This window comes from Mya arenaria, chromosome 3, assembly GCF_026914265.1.
Source record: "Mya arenaria isolate MELC-2E11 chromosome 3, ASM2691426v1".
In the NCBI taxonomy this organism is placed as follows: domain Eukaryota; kingdom Metazoa; phylum Mollusca; class Bivalvia; order Myida; family Myidae; genus Mya; species Mya arenaria.
This window is the reverse complement of record NC_069124.1, coordinates 26,173,363-26,199,485: the sequence shown is the minus strand read 5'-3', so window position 1 is coordinate 26,199,485 and position 26,123 is coordinate 26,173,363. Positions and strand designations below refer to the sequence as shown.

The following is a 26,123-nucleotide window of genomic DNA, read 5'->3' as shown; positions in this document are numbered from 1 at the left end:
GATAAGCGAACGTATTGATAACTAAACTTCAGTACCATCTGTCATTTGTACAGGCGACATTTTGCGTTGACAGGTCTAGCTTAAAGGGACCTGCATTAGTTTGAATAGTACATATTTTTTTTTTCTTTTTGAAGCCTCGAGCACCCCTTTTATTTGCCCTGTAAAAGCGACCACGTGGCTCGGTAATGGCCATCCCTATAGGCCTTTACAACATTCATAAACAGCATTCGGAACTCCTCGGCCATTTTTTTCAAAAACAACCTCGGATGTATGCAGGTACATCAGTTGAAGTAGTTCGTAATTTTTTTAATTAAATCATTAATTAAATGTAGTGTTTTAGAGTTGTATTTATTGATCTAAGTTTAAATTGATTGCCATTGAATTGTATTATTGCAAACATATTTAAGAATCCCAAGAGTAATGTCACAAAGTTTAACTGCTAAATAAAATTACTACGCGATCTACTTGCAGCGGACTTAAACGTACCACTTTTTCAGTATGTAAACCGTCCAAATACATCCGAGGTTGTTTTCGATAAAATGGCCGAGGAGCTCCGAATGTCATAAACAGTAATAGCCCATACAGTATGCATGCAATTATCAAGCTACACGATAACAATATTAACAAAAATGTTTAGATATTTAGAAAAGCATTAATTAAATTTGTTAATACAAGTTGTAAGTTTAGAGTACGTATGCATCGACAAGACTACATCTGTTTTGTTTTGTCCAATAGCGATTTTGAGATTATTTCGTAGGTAAATTCGGGATTTTCCGACTGCTAATATAGCTCAAATACTCAATAGCGATGATTCCAACAACACCCTGCATCCAAGCAGTTTATAGATTACCCTTCATTTTTCGTTTTCTGAAACTTCGTGTAATAAAAAAATCAATATAAAACAAGGTTGAAGATTGAAGATTTTGGAGCTCTTTGAAAACAGCCACACCCACACATTCAAAATCGAGTTATGCGTATTTCCACTCAAAATCATACATGGTATTTCCAAGCAAAATTTAGATACTTAATGATAGAAAATTAAAATATGGCATTAAAATTCACGAATTAACATTGAATCAATCACTGTACTTCATAATGACCTACATGGAAAAAAAAAACATTCGTATTTGAACGATGGAAAAAGGTTTATGGCACAATTCCATTGTTGAAGCGCTAAAATGGTAATATCAGATATAGTTTGGTAGTTTCAGGTGAAACTTAAGGTTATTTGCCACTTAGGCCATAAAATTCCTATATATTCTATAATGAATTGAGTGATTTGAACGCAAAATAAGACTGGTTTTAGTATTTCATGAACCCCAAAGCATATATGGGATGAATGTTTTACTTGTGCACTTAACATTAAAAAATATAAAAAATAACGAAAGTATCAAAATGGACACTGTGTAGTCACTGCCGAATTCGTGCAATTTGCCCGATAGCCCGAGGTAAAAATAGATTCTTGTCACTTGACTTCAACACTGCACGTCAACATTTTATATTACCACAATCTTTTTACTGCAATTACCCGGATGGGTGGGGTGTGTAAGCTTATTTAAACTCGCACTCGGGCCTTTCCCATTCGGCGAGTGCTTCGATAAGATTGTTAGTCATTTTCTGGTTTTTGGAGCATAGTGCACAGATAGAACGTAACCCTGGTTAGAGCTACCCTGAATCTTTAACGTGCTCCAGTGTATAGCACTGTCACACGGGACCCTTTTAACTTCCCTACGGAAGACGATGATATTTGTAAGTAGAGCGGTTGGGTGTCGAACCTGCGATCCCTGGATTAACAGTGTTACCACAAAAACCACGGATCCGCCACAGAGATTACCCGGACAACTCCTTTACTGATTAAGAACATATTTTATGGAGTGAAATTCGGCTGCTTTGGATGGACTATAAGATTATCTGACCAACGGAAACACTAAAATTTACACTTAAGCCTTTAGTCAAAATATGACGTCATGCTTTTAATTCTAAAGTTTAGACTAATATCAATCTAAGTTGTTTATTGACTACGGTCCCTGGCCCCTTAAATGTCTAGTTTAAGCAATGTTTGGCATGACAATCCCCTGTTGTGTATCTCCTGCTAATTGCACTGATGTCACAGTAGGGGCCAATTTCCTGTTTGTTTATTGGCTCAGGGCCATTTAGGGTCCATTTCTATATTAAAACCTCCAAAATTGCACCAGGTTATTCAGATCGGAGATCTGATAAGACAATTAGGCAATTAGATTCAGATCAATACACAGAGGTTGTGTACAATACACGTTTTTTAGGGGGGTCACTTATAGAAGGATTAAACTATTAAAGCCTTAAAATATATGATTTATAAAAGTTGTTTTATATATTAGTGTCTAGTGTGTGTAAATTTTACATTGATTCAACCCAAACAAAACAACATCTTTTACAATCATCTTTATTACATAACAAAATAAAATCTGACTAACAATAAATTATGCATTATATATAAAAAAAATTCTGGATTGCATTTTGAAAGAAAACAAGACAAATAACAAATAATAGTAATTCCTAGTATTTAGAATTAATGAGACAACCACAGATTCAATATTGGAATTAATTCTGGTTGTTTACAAAGTGTGATCTTATTTATTCACTGACATTAGAAAGTGTGATCAGAGTGTGATCTTATTTATTCACTGACATTAGAAATCTGAATCTATCTGAATACAGCTTTTTAAGTAAGAGAGAAGTAAAAAAAATCCTGCACTAATTGAAGATGGAAAGAACTTGGAACAGTTGGGTTAAACATTTGTTTAAGTATTGTTGTATTTTTTTTACCAAACACGTTATTGTTTGTTATTGTTTCCACGCAAAATCTACACAACCCTACCCCCCCCCACAATTTGTTCCCTAAAATTTAAACTCGATCGGATAAAAAACAACTTATGTTAAAGTGAGCACTTAATAATTTTAGAACACTTTTACATGATACATTATTATCACGGTTACATTTTGTAAAATGATTCCCGTATAAGAAAATATCAACCGCATTAAGATCGTCTTGTATTGCGTTAACTTCCTAGAACGTACTGTTAGCACTACTGATTTGCATCAGTCATGCCAAATTCCAAAGTACATTATAATTAACGTTTTATTACATATAAGTTTAACAGCCATTAACAAATTACACGGGTGAAATTATCCATTTCTACACACGGAAGTGACCTCAGAAGTATTCGTCATCATCGTATGCCCGCGGGCCTCGCTGCTTCAAGTACATCATTAGTTCCCTGAGTTCATCGGGAGAGAACTTGTCAAAATTTCGATTCATGTCAGCGCCCTCGACGTCATAGATGACGTCATACTCTGATGGTGAGTAGAGTCCCGGTTGGGCTGTTTGCTGAAATAGAATGAGACCAAAGTTTAAAACATAAACAAACAATAGTTCTTTTCGCGAAATTAATTATTATATATTTTGCAATACACGCTTAAACTGCCAGAAATTGTAATTCCGTATTTTCATCAATGAAATGTCACCAAGGCGACCCGGGTTCGATTCCCGGCCCTGGCGCATGTCAGTTTGGTTGGTGGTCACAAAGCCGGACAAGTGGGTTTTCTCCGGGTACTCCGGTTTCCCCCACAACACAAGACCACACTCTCGCGCAACATCGTGCCAACGAGAGTGACTTAGTAAAAGCTATCATAGCTTCCTTCACAATCGTTGTAAAATATATAATGGTTAAAGTAAATGTCTTGCAAACAAAGATGCATAACAACAAAAATATGGTCAACATGTCCAGATTAAGTAACGGCTTAACTCGTTAAGAATTGCGACATCGCAATTTAGCAGACATGACGTCATAATTTGGTTCCCAACCTACTTAAACACGTTCTAATATAAGTGAGTAAGAACATTATCATCAAGATTTTACACAAAATGTTTAAACTATTACTTCAAAACAAGGAACAACCGGTCATTGTCAAGTATATAGGAACGCACTCACAGATTTCATGCTTTTTATGTGTATTGAAATTGATTTACAATGTATTTAATATATTACTATGAACAATAACACTACTTGAACTTCGCGGCAAAACGACGAACCTTTTGTCTTATTTCCAAACATTAAATAACAAATAACTTAGTTGAATCTCTAACGACGATTTTCCATTGTTGCAAGCAGCTTTTTCACAACAAAACGACCTTAAAATTGAGATAGAGTACCTTTACGAAAATAACATTTTTACCTTAATTTAAGTACATACTTGCGCAGTTTAAAACCAACTTTACATAGTTTGAATGTAAAAACCATTTATACGGAAATTGCCGAGAAATAGCGATAATACCTGAAGCGGAGTTTTCTCCCCTGGAACGAGGCTCGCATCCTTGGGGATATTCTTGATCGCATTGCGCATGCGCTCATCGTTAGCCCAGTAGTAACGGGGTGGGCCCTCCGTGAAACAGTAGGTCCCTGACATAGTCTTATCCCCGTCCACGTAGTACATCATGTAGAAGTTGCACATTTCATCATTCTGAGTGCTCCTGTAAGTAAGAAAATAAAATTGGTTGAACGTAACCACTGTGTCGGTAAAGGTCATACACCACTTATTAAATTTCCTATATCTTCTTTAGTCAATTGACCAAACTGGATGCAAGATAGCACTGATTTTTAGAGCTTTACGACCCCTAACACCATATATATGGTAAGAAAGCTCCACTTGTGTATGGCATGGACTGAGGAGGCTCTTTTGTCTATATTCTACATAGGATGTCACTAATTTGGTATACGATTTTTTTCGGGGGGTTCGTTTTTCCAGGATAACTAGAGGGGATTCCGTACTAATGGTTGAGGCTAATCATCAAAACCATTTAGTATGGCCTTACATCACAAAAGGTTTATCGATGATGGTTAAACATTAAACTAGACGCAGTGGATCTTCACTTTCAGTACAGTTATCACGGCTACCATGCAAATCACGTGACAATACACACGGTAAAGATTGTAAATTATCTTTAATTCGAAAATTAAAATCTTATTTAAACCACAACGCACCTTGAACCATTTTAATTTGATAAAAATGTCAAAAAAGAGAGAAGAAAAACGTTTATATAGCTAAAAACATATGTACTTGCTAATCGTGGCACAAATCTAGATCTGCTTGTCAGCGGAGATCACTGCGTAGGAAATTGGTTAAAGCTGCACTCTCACAGATTGAGCGTTATGACAGCTTCCTTTTTTGTCTTAGAACGAGCCAATTTTTGCGAAAATCCATGGAAACCAGTTATATAAGACTGCTGACAAAAAATTAGATCGCAGATTTTTATATTTAAGTTCAAAAATTAATGTTTTATGCATTTTTCTTAAACCGTTAGTACGGTTTAAGCCATAAAACATTAATTTTCGAAAGGAAATATAAAAAAACTTCGATCTGATTTTTTGTCAGCAATCGTATATTATTGGTTTGAAGATGTGTACCTAAAAATCTGCTCTATCCAAGACAAAAAAATAAAATGTTGTAAAAACGGTAAATCTGTGAGAGTGCAGCTTTAAACATTTTTTGTGAGCAGTGTTATTTTGTCAAAACCATGAAGAAAAGCTACCAGATTTAAATGGTATCTTGTCAATGTATGTGTTTCTAAAGTATTTTGACAATGTATGACTCGTATGAAAGTGAAGGAATAGGTATTTGGTCAATGCATGCTTCCATTTTAGTGTGAGCCTAGGTAAAATACAGTGTGTATATACCACGTGATAAATGACGTCATATATGCTACGTCGGAAGGCAATATTTTGCTTAAAATGAAGACTTAAATCAGAGATAACCTTCTTTTACTACACCATTTTAAATAAAATAAAGGGCAGTCCATGCCGCTTACAGAGCCCCGCCTTCGTTTTATTACCGAAGTTTGATAAGGTAAATAGTTTAATCAAACACTTCGACAAACCTGTTTCCAAAACAATGTTTTGACAGTGCTCCGTCAGACAGCCGTATTGTGAAAAGGTTCGTCGAAGTGTTTGAAGAAACTAAGCTCTCAATCAAACTCTGGTAAAAGAATGAAGGCGGACCTCCTTAAGAGGCGTAGACTGCGCTATGTATTATCGCAAATGGTGAAGAAATAGTGAAGTTATTCTTGTTTCAAGTCTTCATTCGAAGCAAAATATTGCCTTCCGACGTACCATTTATGACGTAATTTATCACGTGATATACACACACTGAAAATACCTAAGGATGATCTTTAGTTTAGTATGTGCAAAGGTATTTACTATTTAGTCAATGCACGATTTTTTGTTTAGTGAATACAAAATAGGTTCCTAGTTAATAAGTATATGCAGATATATTTTGTCTATGTATGGTTCCGAGTTTAGTACAAAGTAGATTCCTAGTTTAGTACGCGCTGATTTTTTTTGTCTATGCACGATTTCTAGTTTAGTGCATACAAAAAGAGATTCTTAGTTAAGTGTATGCAAATATATTTTGTCAATGCATGATTCCGAGTTAGGTGAATACAAAGTAGATTCCTGGTTTAGTATGCTCAAGAGATATTTTTATATGCATAATATTTAGATTAGAGCAAAAACACCAGTTTTTTTATTTTGTAAATGCAAGCTTTCAAGCAGAGATATGTTATCAGTGCATGAGTCCTCGTTTTGACAAAATTGTGTATACAAAATAACTTTGTTAGGTTCACAGTTTTGTGTTTGCAAATGTATTTTGTGAATGCATAATTCATGGTTTCATATAAGAATATAATTATATTGTTAAAAACGCGCGAATCTTAGTTCAGTGATTCTTGGTTTTATGTTTAAGATAGATTTTAAAATCTTTAACATACCCAATGTTCATAACTGTGTTCTTGTCGTTTTTCATTGTACACCGGGCAGCCTGAAAAAGAACCAATATCCGTTGTTCATACATAGCCGAATGTTCATGTACAAAAGTTTATACATCCCCCACATTCTCTACAAGTACTGTTTAATTTAGATGCGCGATCAATTGCAGCTTGCAGCCAATTCCGGATACAAGTGTTCTACGCCACCTGGCGGTCGGTAATTACGCGGTAATTTTGAATCACGCCATTATGACCTAACACTGACTTATTTATCGATCAGTAGAGAGATTCTTTTCGAATTGTTCAAAAGGTTAAGAGAAAAGGGCCCTTCATTTCTAACAGCTTTGATCATATCATTAAATATGCAAAGAAATAACTACATGAGAAACCTTATACGAATGTGCAATACTTTCTGGTGTATGCGTCGGGTCAAAACGGCCCCTTTATCTAAAAGGCCCGGATAATAGAAAACTACTTTTCCAAGTAGTTTCAAGGTTTAAAGAAACAGTCCCTGAAAGTTCGATATCTTCAAACAAAACCATCTCCTAATGTTAATTATTTCCCTTCCTTTCTAAATACTTTACACAGGAACAATTCTTACATACATACATACCAATATGTCTCCCTTTTTAACAACAAGCCCAGGCGTTGTACTGTTGTAGAACATCTGAAAAACAATAAAATACAATTAATTCAACTTTACAAAACTTGAAAAATATTATCTGAATCATATGTTGTTATAATATCACTTGCGGAAAAGTACTAGTAATCAGATATACCACGGCTAAAGTGTGCCAATTACTGTGACTGTCAATCCAGGGATCGCATGTTCGATTCGCCGCCGCACCACTAAAAATACTAATCGTTTTTCGAGAGGGTCCCGTGTGGCTGTGCTATACACTGATGCACGTAAACGAATCAGGGTAACTCTAACTAGGGTTACATTCTGTCTGTGCACTATCTCCAAAACAACAACAACAACAAAAAATGACTAAAAATCTTATCGGAGCACTCGCCGAATGGGCAAGGCCCGAGTGCGAGTATAAATAATCTTACACACAACCACGATCAATTATTGATTGTTGGTCCGCCCGGTTAGCTCAATCGGTAAAGCATTGTACTCTGAATCGGACAACCCGGGTTCGATTCCCGGGCGGACCAGGTCACTTCTGTTGTGATTGGTTATGAAATCCTTTCTACGGCCATTCGCACTGTACCACTGCCCCTGGCATGTACGGAAGTTGTCAGTTCCTTGCAGAGGTGAAGGCACCCAGTACTGGTTCTGACCAGGATAGGTGTGCGGTGGTTGAACTGTCACTCTGGGACCCTTCAATGTGCTCACGCCGGGACCCGGAGTATAAACTACTAACACCACCACCACGATCAATTACTACAATGGTCAATGAACAAAACTGGTCATTCGTCCCTCACTGTTAAGTGTCAATGCACACTAATGTGGTGGGGAAATGATTGCATTCCGTCAAATATTGTTCTTGTTTTATACTATGCTTCTTGAATTTCGGCCCCAAATTGGTCAAAATAAACACTGTCAACGTAATCGAGATAGACTTTTGGCAAAACTTGTAATAAGATAAATCTCTCAAAAATGGATAAACAATGGGTATTTACTGTTTTATTAGGAACATTTTGGTTGTTGTTTTTTTGTCTAGGACAGACAAAACTGAAAAATAAGACAGCTATTTCCCTTGACCAAAGTTTTGTTGGGAGCACTGTAGCCTTTATTTGGGGCAGATAAAAAAACAGGAATAAGTCAGCCGTTCCCTTTCACTGACGTAATGCTTGGAACACTTTGGTTCATGATACGGGTCAAATAAAAAGCATTTTCATGTCAACTATTTACCCTTGACCAAGATCGAAGTAGAGCACATTGGATTCCGTCTGGGCCACATAAAACACAAATGGGGAGGTATCTACCTGCGGTTTTTGTGGCGTCTGGCGTCCGATTTCAGTCCACTGGCCATCTCTGATGCGGTAACCAGATGTAACCTGACCTAAAAAGCATTGGTTCGAAAAATCTAATTAGTTAAACTATCGATTCTATTAGCATTGCAGTGCATATATACATTCAACTGAATCAAGGTGTAGTTCGACTTGTTAGAAACACACCTGGCCACAATTTGAGCTCACGCACATCTTTTATGTTGACAAAATGTGCTCAAATTTAGGGATTTTATTAATTATTATGACCAAAAAATAACTGGAAGATTATCATATAAATTCTAAATTAAAGCCTAAACTTATCAACTTTTAAATAGCATAACAGACATTTGGCAAAATGAAGTTCAATTTTTCATACTTTCCTAAGAACAAAATAGCTTTTATTTTGTATGACGACTCAAAGAAATATACCATTTCTAGCCCTAATAAACGTGAGAGAGTAAATTTAAAAATCGAACTGATACCCCTCTTTTGCGACAGATGTTCTCAAAAATTGGAAAATAATCAGACCTCCAAGAAAGGTTTGAAAATACAAAGTTTGACGTCACATCTTTGACGTCACAATTTTACAAGGTGAATAACACCAACCAAGCCCATGTGCGTGTGTTCGGAAGGCGAACGGATGGACTTCAAAGTTCTCATTAAAGCTGCATTCCGTCTCCATGTAGGTTACACTGTTTGGTGGGATACTTCCGCTTGTCCCAAGAAGATACACACCGGCTCGCCGTCGCTGTCTGCAAAAAGGAATTAAAAGTTTTATTTATACGAATGGCCGCCAATTTGCAAGCGGTATTTCATCTTTATTATAATTTAGGTTACGCTTTTTGTGTTGATACTTCTGCCCCTCATTGCTTCTTAGACCTTGGTTGGTATTCAATATGCAACTTAAGTAAATCCTACGGTCATACATCTTTGACTGCATTCACTCAATAGGTCTGGTATTTTTATTACGTAATCCGATTAGCTATATCGTTCTTAGTTCACAGTAAGACTTATATTGAATTAAACGCTTGAGTAGAAAACGAGTCACACCATATGATGGCATATCATTATGTCGTCACAAGTTAGACAGGTTGCTTGGGAAACGCCCTGGACAGGCAATAACAAAAACCTTTAAAGCAAAAGGGGTACGAAATGGATTACGGGTATTTAAGCTACTTAAAGACTATTTTGTTTGACTCCTTGTTGTTTGTTTATTTATATCATGGCAAAATCAAATCATAGTGGTTTGAGGACAGGTGAGAAATTTAGGGCCTTAATGGTACTCTTGGAAAAACCTATTATCATATTGAATAAACCCTGACACAGAGATCAGATCTAGAAACGTTCCCTCAATATACAATTTGATTGAGTCCCATATAATCTAAGCTTTGAGAGTTGGGACTGATTCGAACGGGCTGTTCTCAGGGGAGGGACAAGTATTTGACGATGGAGGGGGCGTAACTTAGGGGTGTAAACCTTTTGACTTGGACTCTTTCCTCATAACCAAAGTTTGTTTGTTTAAACATGTATGCAGGGGTTTTGATGGTCCTCCCTTAAGAAATGTTTCAACAATTTTTAGTCCAAAAGGATGCATTTTGAGGGTATTTTAGTACTTTGTTTCTCCTATACAATGTATTGAAATCACATGTTAACTTTAAGGAATTTAGAGGAGGCGCGCCAGATGCGCCCCTCTTTGGATCCGCTAGTGCTGTTTAATGTTTTTTTTATGTGTCTAAGCAACACGATTTTAGTTTCTTTCCAAGGGTACCATTTAGCCCCCGAATTGCTCGCCTATCATCATTCCACTGTGAATCAAATAAGCACGCGAAATGGTTTTATTGCCCACGTGACTACTCTCTAGGGGTGCTTTTACAGAGGCCAAGACAATAATGAAAATCAATCAGTATGAGAGACAGAAACTTACGGTGTATTTGTCATTGTTAGCGTTAACCCAGAATTGTCATGGCCATTCGCTGAAAAAGAGAAAAAATACATTCAGAAGATGGAATAATGTCTTTCATAAGAACTTTCTGTTTTCCCCTGCGGTATTAATGTCACGAAGATGCATATAACCGTGATTTTTTTACAACTAAGAATCATTATGTTTCTAAATATGTATTAATTTTATAGTGTGACATTTTTGATAACCAATAAGTGAAAGTGAATTTTTTGTTTTATCTGATGAATATATTGATATTTTTTTTATTTGTTTATTGTATATTAAATACCAATTTTGATTTCATAATATCTTAAATACAATAGAATTTTTCCAACTAAAAATCATAACGTCTTATTGTAAATTGCTGAGTATATTAAATACCACTGTCCTAGATATTCAATTTTAAAAATATATTTCAATTGTTTCTGTATTCTATCGTAGAGTCGAGTTCTACAAGTGGGTTTATACCATCACAGTGAATTTACCAGGTGGGAGGAAAGTGGTGACGTTCTTGTAGTGTATCTGTACCACGAGGTAGTTGATGCCCGTTTTCCCGCCGACCTTGAAGCCAACATCTGAAACAGGGGACAAGAGAATAAGAATACAACATAAAACTCAATTCTGTGGATAAATTAATGACGTCGACACTGATAATCCAGACAGTAACGACCATGTTTTAAAGCTACAACAACACGGAGTAGTTATAATTCGTTTCCCCACCCATTTCAAACTTACATCCTTATAAGGAAACAACGCATTCTGAATAGAAACAGAAATGGTAACGGCCGTGATTTGGAACGAAGTCAAAACCGTTTCATAAATGTGTGCGGATCCATCCCCTGTGAAATGGCTTTTTTAAAAAGTTTACCATCCCACAATAAACCCAAAAGTATTGAACGGTGTACCCAGAGACGAGCGGCGTATGGTAATGTTAGAACATATAAGGTGACATTTTAAGATAAAACATGTTTTCAGCGGGCATGGAACTAATGTGACGAATATGAATTCAGTATAACAACAATTATGATCATAGGAACATTGATGTATTTCTTTACCTTCCGGGAGAGAGAGTGCTGGAGCGTCCATGGCCCACGCGTACAGAATGCGGGCGCCTTGAGCGCACACCGGCCCTGTCTTGTATCCACTTCCGGAAGCGTGCATCTCACCGCAATTCCTGTACAAAAACAACAGTTTACGTAAAAGACGCACATGAGGTTAATACAAAACAAGATGTCAACGCTATGAGAGGTCAACGCTATTTTAGTTCCGTGCTTGAGTTATGCTGACGTAGAATATTGATTATACTTCGTTTAAACGCAAGAAATGTATATCTAGATCTCAATTAAAGAGTTACAGTAAAGTCTGTACTTGTCGTTATATAATTGGTTATTTCGTACATAGACAAACACTCGGGGCATTAAACGTTTTAGTAAAAATGCATACTATTCTTTTATTCATATATTTATTTTTAACTATTATTTATTTATAATGATATTATTTAAAACTTATTTTATTTTTTCCGGGTGGTGTGAGTGGGGGTGGGGGGAGGTATCTGTTTATTTGCAAGTCTCAATCCATAAAGCCCCAAAATAAAAATATATCACCCACTCACCAGACAGAGTTACTCCCGGGAACCTCGCAGCCATACAGAAGGATGTGGTGGGCGATCGCCATGTTTGCGTGCGGCTCAAATTTCACTGTAACACATCGCAATGGGTTAATATATATTTTCCTGAAGAAAGCATAGGCTTGTTGAGTTTTATACAGCTGTGTTTTATACAACTGATAATCGTAAATGATATTCAGTCGAAACCGAACTCCCAGGGACCAGCGAAAATACTTCGAGCCTCGGAAAATTCGAGCCAAGTGGGAAAGCTTATATTAAGTTTATTATGCAGTTTAAAGAAATCGGTCCTTACATACATTTCGAGCCAAGAAATAATTCGAGCAAAGCGATTTCGAGCCAACGGGGCTCGACTGTATTCATATTCTAATCATAATAATACCAGTATATCAATATATTCAATGTATCCTCTGCAATATTACTCAGTGTTTTTTTTTCCAATTCAATCCCATTCTCACTGAAATGGTATGATTCCGCATTATGTTTTTATTATAAAGATACTCCAAAATAAACAAGAACCGTCACAGACTGCCATATTCCCCGCCAAATGAAGAACAGTATCAACTTCGCCTTACGACAAAGGATAACAATAAAAATTAGCAAAGGGCAACAACTAAAATAATACTTCAGCCAGAGTTATGTCTCCTGTGCATGGCACTTCTCCTCAACGGGATCTATCTGTAGATGAAGTTTGAGGTCACTACCTTAAAGACTTTTCAATGTATGCTCCAGACAAAGAATATGTGTGAAAATTAACCATGGGCAACAACTCAAAAAATACTGCAGCCGGAGTTATGGCTGATGAAGTGTTTGAGAAGCAGTTAGTAGTGTCAGAGCAAAATTCGCCACTTACATTTCTTGGGAAGTAAGAACAGGTATATTAAACATACTATTATCATGACATGCCACCAAAATAAAATCATACATTCTTAACGTCTAAATATGCTAATAAGATACACACAAAATACTTACCAATATATTTGGGATCTTTTCCAATCTTCATTGGGTGACAGAGATATGTGTCAGGCTGAAAGTAAAAATAATTAAACATAAAACCAGAGTTATGGCCCTTGCTGCAAATGTGCGTATTGTCTCTGGTAACATGCATACATTTGTTTCATAAAAATCTTTTGAACGGTTAACTTAGGGCCACGGTTGGGGTTTTAGCAAGCCAACTCCGACGCCTACACCGACACCGACACCGACGCAGACATCGACGCCGAAGCCTACACCGACACCGACGCAGACACCGACACCGGCACCGACGCCGACGCCGACCCCGACGCAGACACCGACGCCGACATCGACGCAGACACCGTCGCCGACACCGACGCAGACACCGACGCCGTCACCGACGCAGACGCAAACGCCGACACCAACGCATACACCGACACCAACGGCGACATCAAAGTTTTGGCAAACCACCGCTGACGCCGACACCGACGCCAAGTTTATGCCAATTCCTTGACTCTTTATTGTCCAAAAACAACAACAGACGCTTTCTTTCCTTCTTACATGCATCCGCATTGTCAAGACTTGTTGATCAGTTTGAGTGAATTTAGGTCAGTGGGTGGTCCAGTCATTGAGTTGTTTACCCATAAAAACTTACTTGGCATCAAACAATTCATTTGTGTTAGTACAAAATATCAATGATTAGTCATTACTTTAAAAAAATATCAGCATAGCCTTTGCCGTTATGACAAAACATTTTAATTAGGGTCAAAAGAAGTTGCCTAAAGACGACATTAGCGAAGTTAAAAGCACCTCTTTCAAATTAAGAAGTTTATTTTTATCTTTCATGCAGGGTTTATCTTTTGGTCTAAATATAGAGGTGCAGTTTAATTATCAGCCAAATAAAGAACTTTGCTTCTTTGTTATTGTTTGGCAGAGGTTTATATAAAGGTGCACCTCTATCAAAGGTATGGCTAACACTAACGGATCAAGAGGATGGGGTGCACCCGGCAGGGCCTTTAGATCGTTCAAGTTTACATTTTGTTTCAATTTATGAGAAAAAGGTAATGAAATACGCCCAATATGACAATTACCATCTAAATTGTTGCGTCATTCGTCAATTTGTCTGAAACCACTTTTAATGTTTTAATTTTGGTTCAACACAAGAAAACTGAACTTATGGCCTTTAAAACTAAATCAAGGGTAGGGGAGCGGGGGAACTCTTACCGTCTGTGGTTTGACGCTTGGCATTAGAAGGTCAACTTTTTCCGTGTCTGCCGCCCCGCTCGGGGCTCCCATCACCGCGCATGCGCATCCTAGTAGCACGAGAAACACCTCCATGCACGTGTGATTCTACAAAACAAAGTTTGGTAAATTCTTACATTTTTAAAGAAGGTTAACATTTATATGGATGCAGTGTCACTGCCAGCAACAGAATTATAATCCATGGTTAGCACACCGCTGTTTATGGATACTCTGAAAAAACAAGTTCAGTCTGCAATGTGTATGTGATTTTTACCTGAATATATTAATCCAAACAAAGAAAAATTAATATCCTGTACAATAAGATCATCAATTACACTGATCAATTTCCATATCATCCTTTACACGAACGGCTTTGGGCGATTTAAATAAATACACGTGTTGCACGTGCCCTTCACCGTCGGAACTTGATGAGTTATATACCGATTAATCTCGGGTGGAGAAGCGCAATTATTGTCATCACCAGCATCAGCACCAGCATCAACAACACCACCGCAGCACCAACATCATCATCATCATCATCATCATCATCATCACCATCATCATCATTATCATCATCATCACCATCATCATCATCATCATCATCATCATCATCATCATAATTATCATCGTCGCCGCCGCCGCCGCCACCACCATCATTATCACCACCACCATCATCACCACCATCATCATCATTATCGGAGCACATTTTTGAATTTACACATTTTTGTTTAAAGAAAATATGCCAGTCTCTGTTTTAGTTTATTCATAATAAAAACAACAACACACAATTGCACACATTTTGAAGACTTATGTTGGACAAAATAATATTCATGAATTTTGTGCTCTAACATTGATCATATAAGGTAAGACATATCAGCTACAGAATCGATACTAGAATATGTTTCCTACAATACACCGTGCGATATCATTTCCAATACGATTGACCATGCTTAGGATTTTAAAATGAATATCAAACATTCTTATAATATTAAATTAATAGTGCGAGTGAACCCTTTTTATTCAATTTCATCATGATATATCTCTAAGAATCAAACTTTTTTTCTTTTTACATATAGTTTTCTTAAAAAACACACTCTCTTTTTCAACATTTCAACAGTTTTCTTACTCTTTTTAGATCCATGTTGTTGTTGTATTTATTCCTTGTAATCCATGTCAGTGATAAGTATCAACATTTGATTATCAATAAGTACATATTAGCCAATAACTTAAAAACTTATAATTCACAATGAACAGTTGACAGGTGCACAAATTCAGATCTGAACTTTGACACGAAATCCCTGCAGGCGTGAAGTGGTCACTTCCGTTTTTGAAACAAAATGCTACTTGCCAGGCCTAAACACAATACTCGAATAAGATTTATATTGATACAATTCGAATAAACCTTATATTGAGTTTAAACTATCTAATTACTCACAGTATGTTTTTATTATGCAAGTTAAACGTAATTTGTATGTTCATGTTGTTTGGGTTGTATGACTGATTTTGCTCGTAGCTAGAATAGCTATACTTGTTCTACTGTGTTACTAAAATATTTAATCTTAAATGAGACTTAAAGGGACTAGACACCAGATGATTCAAATGCAAGAAAAAAAAGAAAATTGTCAAAAACTAACATTAAAATGATATCGTTGTGTACACCGCATTGAATCTTACTTACTGATGTATCTAATCGCTTATAACACATGTATCTTTTGCAAGTTTTGCATATTATTCCAATTATAAAATTACTGGTCTACCATGTAAATCTCAGTTAATTTAAAAATAGCCTCAGTATCTGTATATGTACAAATCGTGTGTTTTCACATGTTAGATATGACTGGGAATCCATTGTGCGCTATTTTTAAACGGGTTAACTCAGCTGAGAAAGCGACAAAATCCTTTTTTTAATGTGAAGATTTTGGGACCATCTGGTGTCAAGCCCCTTTAAATATGGTGCTGAATAACATGAACGAACAATATTGGGGCGATTTAAGTTAACAATGTGATTTACGGCATCGTTGTAAACTTTAAAGGGTGGAAATGTTATGGTGTTCTCATACATTTAAAGATGCACTCTTACTCCCAGATAAGATTTACCACAATTGATAATATTGTTTTAATATTCCAAAAAGGATGAACAAATGTCCAAAACAATGGTTCTTATGATGGATACTGAGTTTAATTTGAACGAAATGAGCATAAAACACGGTATTTCTACCTTATGAGTCTATAGTAGATCACAGTAAATCTTTTAGCATTCACCAATCATTTAATATTTTTGCGCTTTCTGCTATTAATTACACGGTTATAATCTTGTTATCAGTAATTAATATTTTCTACAAATGCATTATTTAGTAAGTAGTTAAAGGTTTATCAGTCAAAGTCGATGTTTGTTATACTTGTGTATGTACTGATTTTGAATAAGAGTGTCACTTTAAATAAAACAAGTACAGCTGAAACAATTGTCATCAAAAGTGTTAACATTAAACTGCACATGCAGTAAAGATTTCAAAGTTAACAAAGATGACGTTAATCACGTTGTTAACTTTTACAAAGTAATGAACTCTCGGTCCATAGGAATAAATATTGTACAACAACCTTAACCGATGAACCATTTTGGGCATTATCTCTCAAGGATGGTGGAAACATTAATATAATTAAAAACCTATTTTTACACACACAAATATTTAGTTATATAAACAAAAGATACCATAATCGATCGATACCTCAGCCGATGGTTCGTATACGCTCCGTAATAAATTGACAATGGGCCGAATAATCAAAACTTTATTTAAAATAACAACGTTGTTAACGGGATCGTTGTTAACTTTAAAAAAAATTAATATATTATTAGGTCCTAATATGTTTCAATAAAAGAAGCAGACCTGAAACAGCTGTCTCATTATGTGTATGAAGTACTTCAAATATGTCAATGTGATTTGCTGAGTGACAAAGATTTGAAAGTTAACAATGCATGGTCGCATTAAAAGCGTTGTTAACTTTAACCAAGTTCATTAACAATCGATCCAATGTCTTTAAGATATATTTCAGAATTAAGTACGATGTATCCCGCCCACGCACTAATGATTTCTGGCTTGGTTTAGATTTTAACATACTCCCCATCTTTGTAACTTTTTTGTCATACTCAACGTTTACTATTTTATTAGTCAGTAGATATAGAAGAGGTAAACATAGTTAACATATCATTGAGAGCATATTTTGGCAATATATAGCACCATGTTTTATTTCAACACCCATGTATTCCAGCATGTAGATTTATAAACAGATGGCCTAACAATACTAATAATTCACAACAAAAATTTTACAACAAAATGTCCATACTTTACCTGTATATGTTTTAAGTCCCTTACACGTGATAAAAAGAATGAATTTATAAACTGGTTGACAGTGTCTTGATACACAATGGAAATTTCACTGATAACAGATTGTAACAGCTAGGTCATGTGGCCGCGGAGTTTCCGTTCTTACTTTGATTATAATATTAAAATAGGACGCCTCGTTTCCTTCGTACGTGAAGAAAATCAGGAATACCGCTTTGAGAACTCTTGTGAAGCCTACACGCGTTCCCGTCTCACTAAACGACTCTGGACATATTCTGTTCCGCGGCCATTTGCGCATGTGAGCATTTAAAGGGACTCGCTTATGATTTGGTACCATTTCCCCCCGATCATGCATCTGAAAACACGTTTATGATAACTATTTTACTCTTTGATACCGATATTTCAGAAAAAAATACAATTAAAGTATACACATGTAGTCAAGTTTTAGTCGGGAGCGAACATATGCCGGTACAAACAAGGCAACGTACGAAAACTGATAACAAAAACACACGCCAAAGTAAACTCAAACACAAATAGAATGATAACCTCCTGGCCTTTTGTTGAATCGCGTTACTTAAACGCTATTCAAAATCGTGGACTTTTTTTACTGACGGGTCAGCACGCGAAAGAGACAGTGGTGGGATACAAGGAAGTCCGGGTGCGATACCCTATCTATTTTCGAAAAGACCCCGCTGTTAAGCACCGATTCATGCGGTACAACTTTTCTTGGTTAAACCGGTACTGAGTACACCACTTTTCCAAGCACTGCCCTTTAAATGCCAAACGCCAGGCAAGGGAGCTACTTGTACCAACTTTTAACGTCTTTCGGTATGACGCGGCTATGGATCGAACCCACGATCTCCCGCTCCATAGGCGGACGCCTTAACCACTGGGCCACGGAGACGGTAAAGTGAGTGTTCCAGCCGTCCGTGTCTTTATAGTTTTACCACTTCTAATGATGTGCCACACTTTATTTCTTCATACAAAAAGCGTATTTAACGAACAAGTGAGCGAGTCGCTTTAACTTCCAGAGCAGCAATGAGCTGTTGCTTTGCTGGCATATCTGACATCTAATAAAGTAATATAGCCAACGATAGTGTTTTTTTTGTATACAAACTAAGTTTAATACATTCTCTTTAGTTCCACCGTTTCGAAAATATCGCGTAGCAGATTGTTCGGAGTTATTTCAAGCCGATTCCATATTCTGCGAATATTGGTTTGACGTCATGCTCTGTCACCAAGGAGATTTGGGGTCGATAATCATGCCCCGTAAATAGAATCATTCACTCGATCCGAACATTCCCAATGTTATAAACATTAGACAGTGAACATCGATTCAGTCTAATAACGATAATAATATCCATAAAGCATTGTCGTGTTGCCTAATATAGTGTTAAATAGATACTACTGTGTCGAAGTAATGAAATATTAATTAAATAATAGGTGTTACGTGCTAAATATCGTGCAACACTAATTGCAGCTAATGACATGTTGTTATACCGATGTCATGGACTGCTGTACAAAAAGCATGTGTGAAATATCATCAATGTGGCAATGGAAATACCGATCATCATAAGTGCTGGCCTGGATATTTCATTTTTAGCTGGGACCAATAACAAATCATAACCCCAGTTTTAAGAAATTAAAATGTGGAGATTGAATTTCGGTATAATATCATGATAGTACTTTTATATATGCGGCACACAAGTCCCCACCATACACCAAATGGTCCAAGTTTACTTGTTACTTCAATACGGAAGAGAAAAAAAGTAATCAAATTCACCACAAAATGCACCTTTTCGGACTAGAAATGTTCAATCTTTCTTGTGGGTGTACCCCTGCCACAACACTTTGAACCAATTATATTTCGGCTCTGATGGAAGGCATGGGACGGGTGCAAGTAAAACTGAGCTTACCGCGGCGCCTAAGTTCGCCAGCCCATTAACGTCAAAACCTGGATACGACCATATGCTACCCCTTTACACACGCTCCTCATCCGCACAAATGGTGTGAAAGTGTACTTAATAAAAAAAATAAGAGAGCAGCCAATGCTTGTGAGAAAAAGTTATCTCTGACAGGCTTATATTTGATTTTCACCTCTCCGGAATCGCGCTCCCCTTTCCGCTTAAACATAACTTTTATCTCCGGCAAATGTATGCATATATTCTTTTATAATGCATTTGCCCTAGGCTAATTTTTTAATATTTATAAATCTGAGTGGAAAGTGCTATACTACTTCGAAATTCCTAGAACTCTAGCACATATACAATTAACCAAATGTTCGTGTCACGACACTTATTATGAGAGGTACAGTTATATACGGGAATACTTAGTAGTACGGGATCTGTTATATTTGTCACATGATTTCAAAATGGCGGCGCCCATGCTCTTGATTTTGACAATATTTTGTTTCTGTATCATTGGTTCGGCCGCTATTTCTCTTCCAGTGGTCGTGAATACGTGGCCATTTACAAATGCAACTATAGCAGGTAAATTGTTTCACGTTTGCGTTTCCATTTTATTTTTAGCATTAATTATAAAAAGCGGCTCTGTTAGTATTTGGTCTAAAATAATAGACGTGTTATACGCGATTCTCCCAATCCCTAACGTCTAAACGGGAATGTGCAAAAAACGGGGGTGTTTTAAAAATATTGAAATTGTTTTAAGTGAAGTATTTTATGGTTGAAATTGATCATTAAGAGTTATATTCATATTTTATCATGTAAGTGAAATGTTATTTTGCACTAAACAAGCATTTAATGCATTAAAACAAGTTGTTTACCTTTCCAATAAAACAAAAGTTGACTGACACAGACAACAATTATGCGAAGGGGAACAACTCGATACAATCGTAATAACTCGGCCTCTTCCGACAAAGCTTCGAGATAGACCTCGTTACACAATCGTACCAACTCGGCCATGGCCGAAATGTTCCGACTTAAAACTGTGCCCTGAAGCCTTGCAGGTGCCCTTCTTGTATATATCCTTATGTTTTGACAGAATGAAATGAAGAAAAGCTGTCAAACTCATAATTATTAGTTGGATATTTATTTTTTGTGTACGGAACTAATATAAAATAACATTATCTGGTTATATTTCTTGTTTTTATGATATTTTATAGACGCTATATATGCTTTAACCCGGAATCCTGATCGGAACAACTACCCACTTTTGATACTAAACAATTTGTACGTGAAGGATTTGCCATATCAAAAATCTAAAAAAATCCTTCAACGTACAATTATTTGGACTATGTTAGTATTAGGCTACAGATTACCGTAGTCTAAAAGAGTAGACATTCAAAACCCCGATACCTTTACACGGGTTGCTGAAACAAAACAGTGGTGGTGGTGTGGGGGGTGGGGGAATATTTTTATTCTATTTAGAGAAGTATTTGATGATTGAAATAGATTATATATCAGGTTATATTCATATTTTACCATGTACCTGCACAAATATTTTGCACAAAAATTAAAAACAGTACTTAATTCTCATTAAATTTGGTCAACAAAGCTTCCAATGACACAGACAACAGTTTTGCGAACGTAAACTGCAGGTGCCCCTAATATTTATACTGTATTGGGTAATGTTTTGTTGAATCATGTTTGTAACACATTTTCTAAATTGTGGACATGAAAGACAATATTTGAGCAAATATCAACATTTGTTTAAGGGTTCCAGCTCACTTATCTTAGTTTAAACACTACTAATGATTTGCCACACTTTATTTATAATAAAATAGTGTAATTTACAAACCATCAGTGTTCGAAATTCACGGTAGCCCAATAGCCTGAGGCTACCAAATTTCAGCTGGGGCTACCTATTTTCCATAGAAACTAGCCCGACTGGGCTACCGTTTTTTCCATATGTGATTTAAAAAACATGTCAATTACACAACGCTTAAAGCATCGTGTTTTTATACGCAAAGCCTTATTATTTAAGAATGTGTCCATCAAGGCGACTGGAGCGACTAAGTCGCCTTGACAACGGCGAAGTCGGCCAGATTCGCTGAAATTTACGATGATAAAAAGCTAATTGCTCTTCGATTCAGATAACTTCCTTTTGAACATGCATGCAATGTATACAGTTGTTTTACCGAAATTTTTTTGTAGATCTTAGCTCGGTTCCACACATATGTCTCAACCTGAAATCTGCTAACCTTCATAACTTGTGAATGATAAAGATTGTATGAAATTGTAAAATATTAATATGTAAAAATAAACAACAAAAAGATGATTATTTGTTCATTATGTGTATCATAGAGTACTAAAACACATTTTTTCATGATTCTCAGTCCAAGAGATCACCCTAGGGACCAATCGCTCGACTGGCCAAAAAATGAAGTCCAAATACCAAGTAACTGTGGTTTTGTCAACTGGTACTATTTATATTCCAAACTGTGCTCATACTTAAAAAAGCATTAATGTGACAAATGGGATATGTTTTAATCATTTTATTTTTTTTGGTCTCAATGAATGCATATTTTTGTCTGTCCCAGCTGGAACTCAGTGCAGCCAGAACACCACACCTGTCACATGGTGCTGTACAAATTGAGCTTAATACATACAGTCTTTTAGTTGGCTGATTAACCCAATATACTCTACAATCGCCTTAAATATTTTAAACAAGGAAATGGGTTCCATGTACGTCTTTGGCTTTTTCCTCAGTCTTTAACATGTATTTTTTCAAATACATATTACAGTTGCAATATAAATACTGTTTTAAGTTTTCAACCAATATTTTAAACGAAGTATAAACTCTGATTTGAAAATAAATAAAAAAAAAATTACAGTCTTCTGTAACGTTTCTGAGCAAAATTATGCTAGCTTTGAGATTGAACAAATAACTACTTAATTCACATGTATCCCATTTGATTACCAGCCTGGAAAGTGATCACCAGCAATCACACAGCTGTTGATGCAGTCGAGGCCGGTTGTAGTGAGTGTGAGATGGAAAGGTGTGATGGCAGTGTGGGCTGGGGCAGTGACCCGGATGAGACAGGGGAGACCACCCTAGATGCCATGATCATGAATGGGTGAGTATCAACTGATGATATATACATATAGGGTTCAGTCAGTTTGAAATGAAAAGATGTGATGTAAGTGTTTGCTGGTACAGCAACCGGAAGGAGACAGGGGAGATACCATAGATGCCATGATCATGAATGGGTGAGTATCAACTGATGATATATACATATAGGGTTCAGTCAGTTTGAAATGAAAAGATGTGATGGAAGTGTTTGCTGGGACAGCAACCGGAAGGGGACAGGGGAGGTACCATAGATGCCATGATCATGAATGGGTGAGTATCAAGTACAGAAATGTACATGTATAGGGTTCCAGTGAGTGTGAGAGGGTAATGTTCCATGGATTTATGGGCTGGGGCAACAATTTGGCTGAGTCAGGTAAGATCAGGCTAGATATCATGATCATGGAATGGTAGGAATGAAGTATATACATGTATATATGTACTTGTCTGATTTATTGAATATATATGGTTATATTTTCAGTGTTAAATATAAGAGAAACATTCTTCTGCATGGCAAAATCATGCAATTACATTGTAGATGATAAAGTAATCTGTGCATTTCAGTATCACCCATGATGTGGGAGCAGTGGGTGCAATACGGCGTGTAAAGACAGCAATATCTGTTGCCCGGGCAGTCATGGAAAGGACAACCCATACACTGCTTGTTGGGGACCAAGGTTGAATCTTTATACTGCTTTGTGGGGGGTATATTTGTGTGGCATTGATTTTTGCACTGCCAGCAAGGTATATTATCATGATGATATAAAGGGGCTTGGATAATCCAGGTTTTTCAAGATTGCAATTTTCGTTCTTTTGTCAGTTTTAAAATAGGCAGGCCCTAGAACAAGAACAAAACAAAGCATAACCTGTTTTATTTAGTTAATCAATTGTTACCAAAGATAGTTGAACAAAAAGTGGTTAATTGTTAGATAAATATCACAATCAAATTCCTAGTAAACTTATTGTTCATTTAACATTAAATTGTTTTCAATTGTTATATTTCAGCTACTGCATTTGCTCAACAAATAGGTTTCCAGACATCAGATCTCCATAGCAACAAGAGTGTCAATATGTTTGAACAGTGGAAACATCAAAACTGTCAACCAAACTACTGGAAGGTAAGTCTAGCTTCTGGTACAGTAGATAGTGTTTCCCACAGGACTAATAAAGGGCATGGTAATGTTTTTCTAAAAGGGCACATAGAAGTGCATCAATGTTTTTATATTTATTTTTTTGCCTCAAAGGGCACCCTGGTTGATTCATAATATTAGTTCTGCAGTGATATTAATATTTGATAATCAAAGTATCTGACTAAAATTGAATGCATAGACTTCATGTATATGAACCATTAAGAATGCAAGCATTTTTTAGAAAAGTTTGCCCACACTGCTTGTAAGAAGAAGAAAAAAACTGATACAAATCCTGTGCCATACCTCAAATCTCAATTTATATTCACATTCAACTTAATTTCATTTCCTTGATTGAATATTAACAAAATGGGTGTTCTTTTATGGGTAGCAAAACTGTCTTTAGTCTCCTTTTTTAAAATTTCTCTTCAAAAAATGAATAAAAAGCAAAGACAATTTAATATTTTAAACAATCGACATTGCCTTAATACTTAAATCGTACATGTACTTTTTAACAAACGTCAAGTGCAGGGGGCGAATCTTATTTTGGTACGATCGAGATATGGCACGAATGCGACATTCAGCTCTGTTGTTTATTACCTGCCTTTGGTTTAAAATATTGATATGCTGGCATTTGTGAACAACATAATATTTAAAATAACTGCCCTTTATGAAAATCCCACAAGTACCAAATAGAACATTGTTGAAAAAACTCCAAAAATAAAACGTTCTGACAAAATAGCGGTCTGCTGAATCTTCAATTTTCTGATACTGGACATATGAGAAATTCTGGCAGTCAACGCTACATAAAGCATTAAAATTTGCAAGCACGGTACACCCGCTCTGTTTTCTGTAGATTGCCAATATTGAACTATATTAAAATATAATTAGTGAAGGAATATCGATGGATTAACTTTATCTCTTAAAAATAGACGAAAATTAAACAGTATACTTTAGTGAAGTTTCAATGCCCGTCAAGGTGGGCATATTAAAATCGCACCATCCGTCCGTGAGTTCCGTCCTCAATCCCTTCCGTGCGTCCCGTCCGTCCCCTACGTGCATCCCGTCCGTCCGTCCCGTCCGTCTGTCTCGTCCGTCCGTCCAGTCCAGATGTTCCATCATTGCTTGTTTACGTGTTATTTTTCTTTTTTAAAAAAAACCTCAATTTGTTTTTATGTGGTTTTCAAAAGATAATAAACCCAAATAAACTCCTAACCCTAGATGTATCAACATCAGATTCAGCTTCAGAAAATTTGAAAGAACGTCGACTACTGATTGGCCTACAAATAAGTTCGAACACCAAGACATTTTACATATGTGTCAAAATGTACTGTGTATATGAATTTGGGCTGGTGTTGTCTGAAGTCAAACATGTACATGGCTTTGAGTTTTTTGCTTGCTTTCTGTTATTTTTGAATATGTTTGCCTTTAAATCAGTTGTACTTACAGCAATTGTTTTCCTTCGAACACAAATTTGGGTGTATGCAACGTGTCAAAAACTGAAATAATTTGAATTGAAAAAATAGGTGACCTTTTTATGATAACTTGATCATGTACATATATTTAAACACTTTTGACCGTAAAAGGAAATGGAAATTGATAAACGATATCATAGTCTGCCAAATAAAATACAATATGTGTGTTCAGTACTTACATATTTGCTTCCGTTAAAAGATAAGGCAGAATTCATCGTATTCCCATTAATGTATATTAAACATTGATTGTCTAACCATTATTCAGCCAGTTATATTCCATGAGCTGTTAAATAGATACGTAATTATTATGTAAGAAAAACCCTATTCAGGCAGAAATCGCATGTAGTAAATAACAGCTGCTAAGAATGATAATTCATAATTATATTTGTAATCGATAGGCCGTAAGGCGTAAAATGTTTGTCTCCAGTCTCCCGATCTGCCCTATGTTTTGGCCCCGATTCTAGGTTTTTTTTATCGCCTTGTTGACTTTTTTCATATGTATCATTTAACTCTATTAAAAGTTGAAAAAATGTTTATATTATGAAACGGAAAAAATATTAAGTGATTGGTGAGTGCTAAATGATTTGTGATCTACTATGGCCTCATAAGGTAGAAATAAGATGTTTTCTGCACCTTTCTTTCAAATTAAACTC

The 26,123-nt window shown here is 36.2% G+C and overlaps 1 protein-coding gene across 2 annotated transcripts; it reads right to left on the bottom strand.

The window, feature by feature from the left end:
- Positions 1-3,104: 3,104 nt before the first annotated feature.
- LOC128228871 (peptidylglycine alpha-hydroxylating monooxygenase-like) lies at positions 3,105-25,805 on the bottom strand. 2 transcript variants are annotated; one of them, XM_052940402.1, is made up of 13 exons: positions 25,650-25,805; positions 14,482-14,607; positions 13,276-13,330; positions 12,292-12,376; positions 11,735-11,853; positions 11,165-11,254; positions 10,665-10,713; positions 9,347-9,492; positions 8,735-8,811; positions 7,413-7,466; positions 6,803-6,852; positions 4,315-4,510; positions 3,105-3,367 (listed from the first exon to the last, which is right to left on the bottom strand). In XM_052940402.1, exons 1-13 carry the CDS (start codon positions 25,683-25,685, stop codon positions 3,194-3,196), a joined length of 1,257 nt encoding a protein of 418 aa, XP_052796362.1. In that variant the 5' UTR covers positions 25,686-25,805; the 3' UTR covers positions 3,105-3,193. The 2 variants fall into 2 exon arrangements, with proteins under 2 accessions (XP_052796362.1, XP_052796363.1); XM_052940403.1 differs by lacking the exon at positions 25,650-25,805 and adding an exon at positions 17,847-18,050.
- Between the last annotated feature and the right edge of the window lie 318 nt (positions 25,806-26,123).

Coding starts and splice junctions, on each gene's coding strand:
- LOC128228871 (XM_052940402.1), bottom strand. CDS start 25,685: ATGAATTCTGCCTTATCTTTTAACGGAAGCAAATAT. Junction 14,608..25,649: donor CTTTTAACGGAAGCAAATAT/GTAAGTACTGAA, acceptor TTTGTTTTGTAG/AATCACACGTGCATGGAGGT. Junction 11,255..11,734: donor AGCACTCTCTCTCCCGGAAG/GTAAAGAAATAC, acceptor CCCCTGTTTCAG/ATGTTGGCTTCAAGGTCGGC.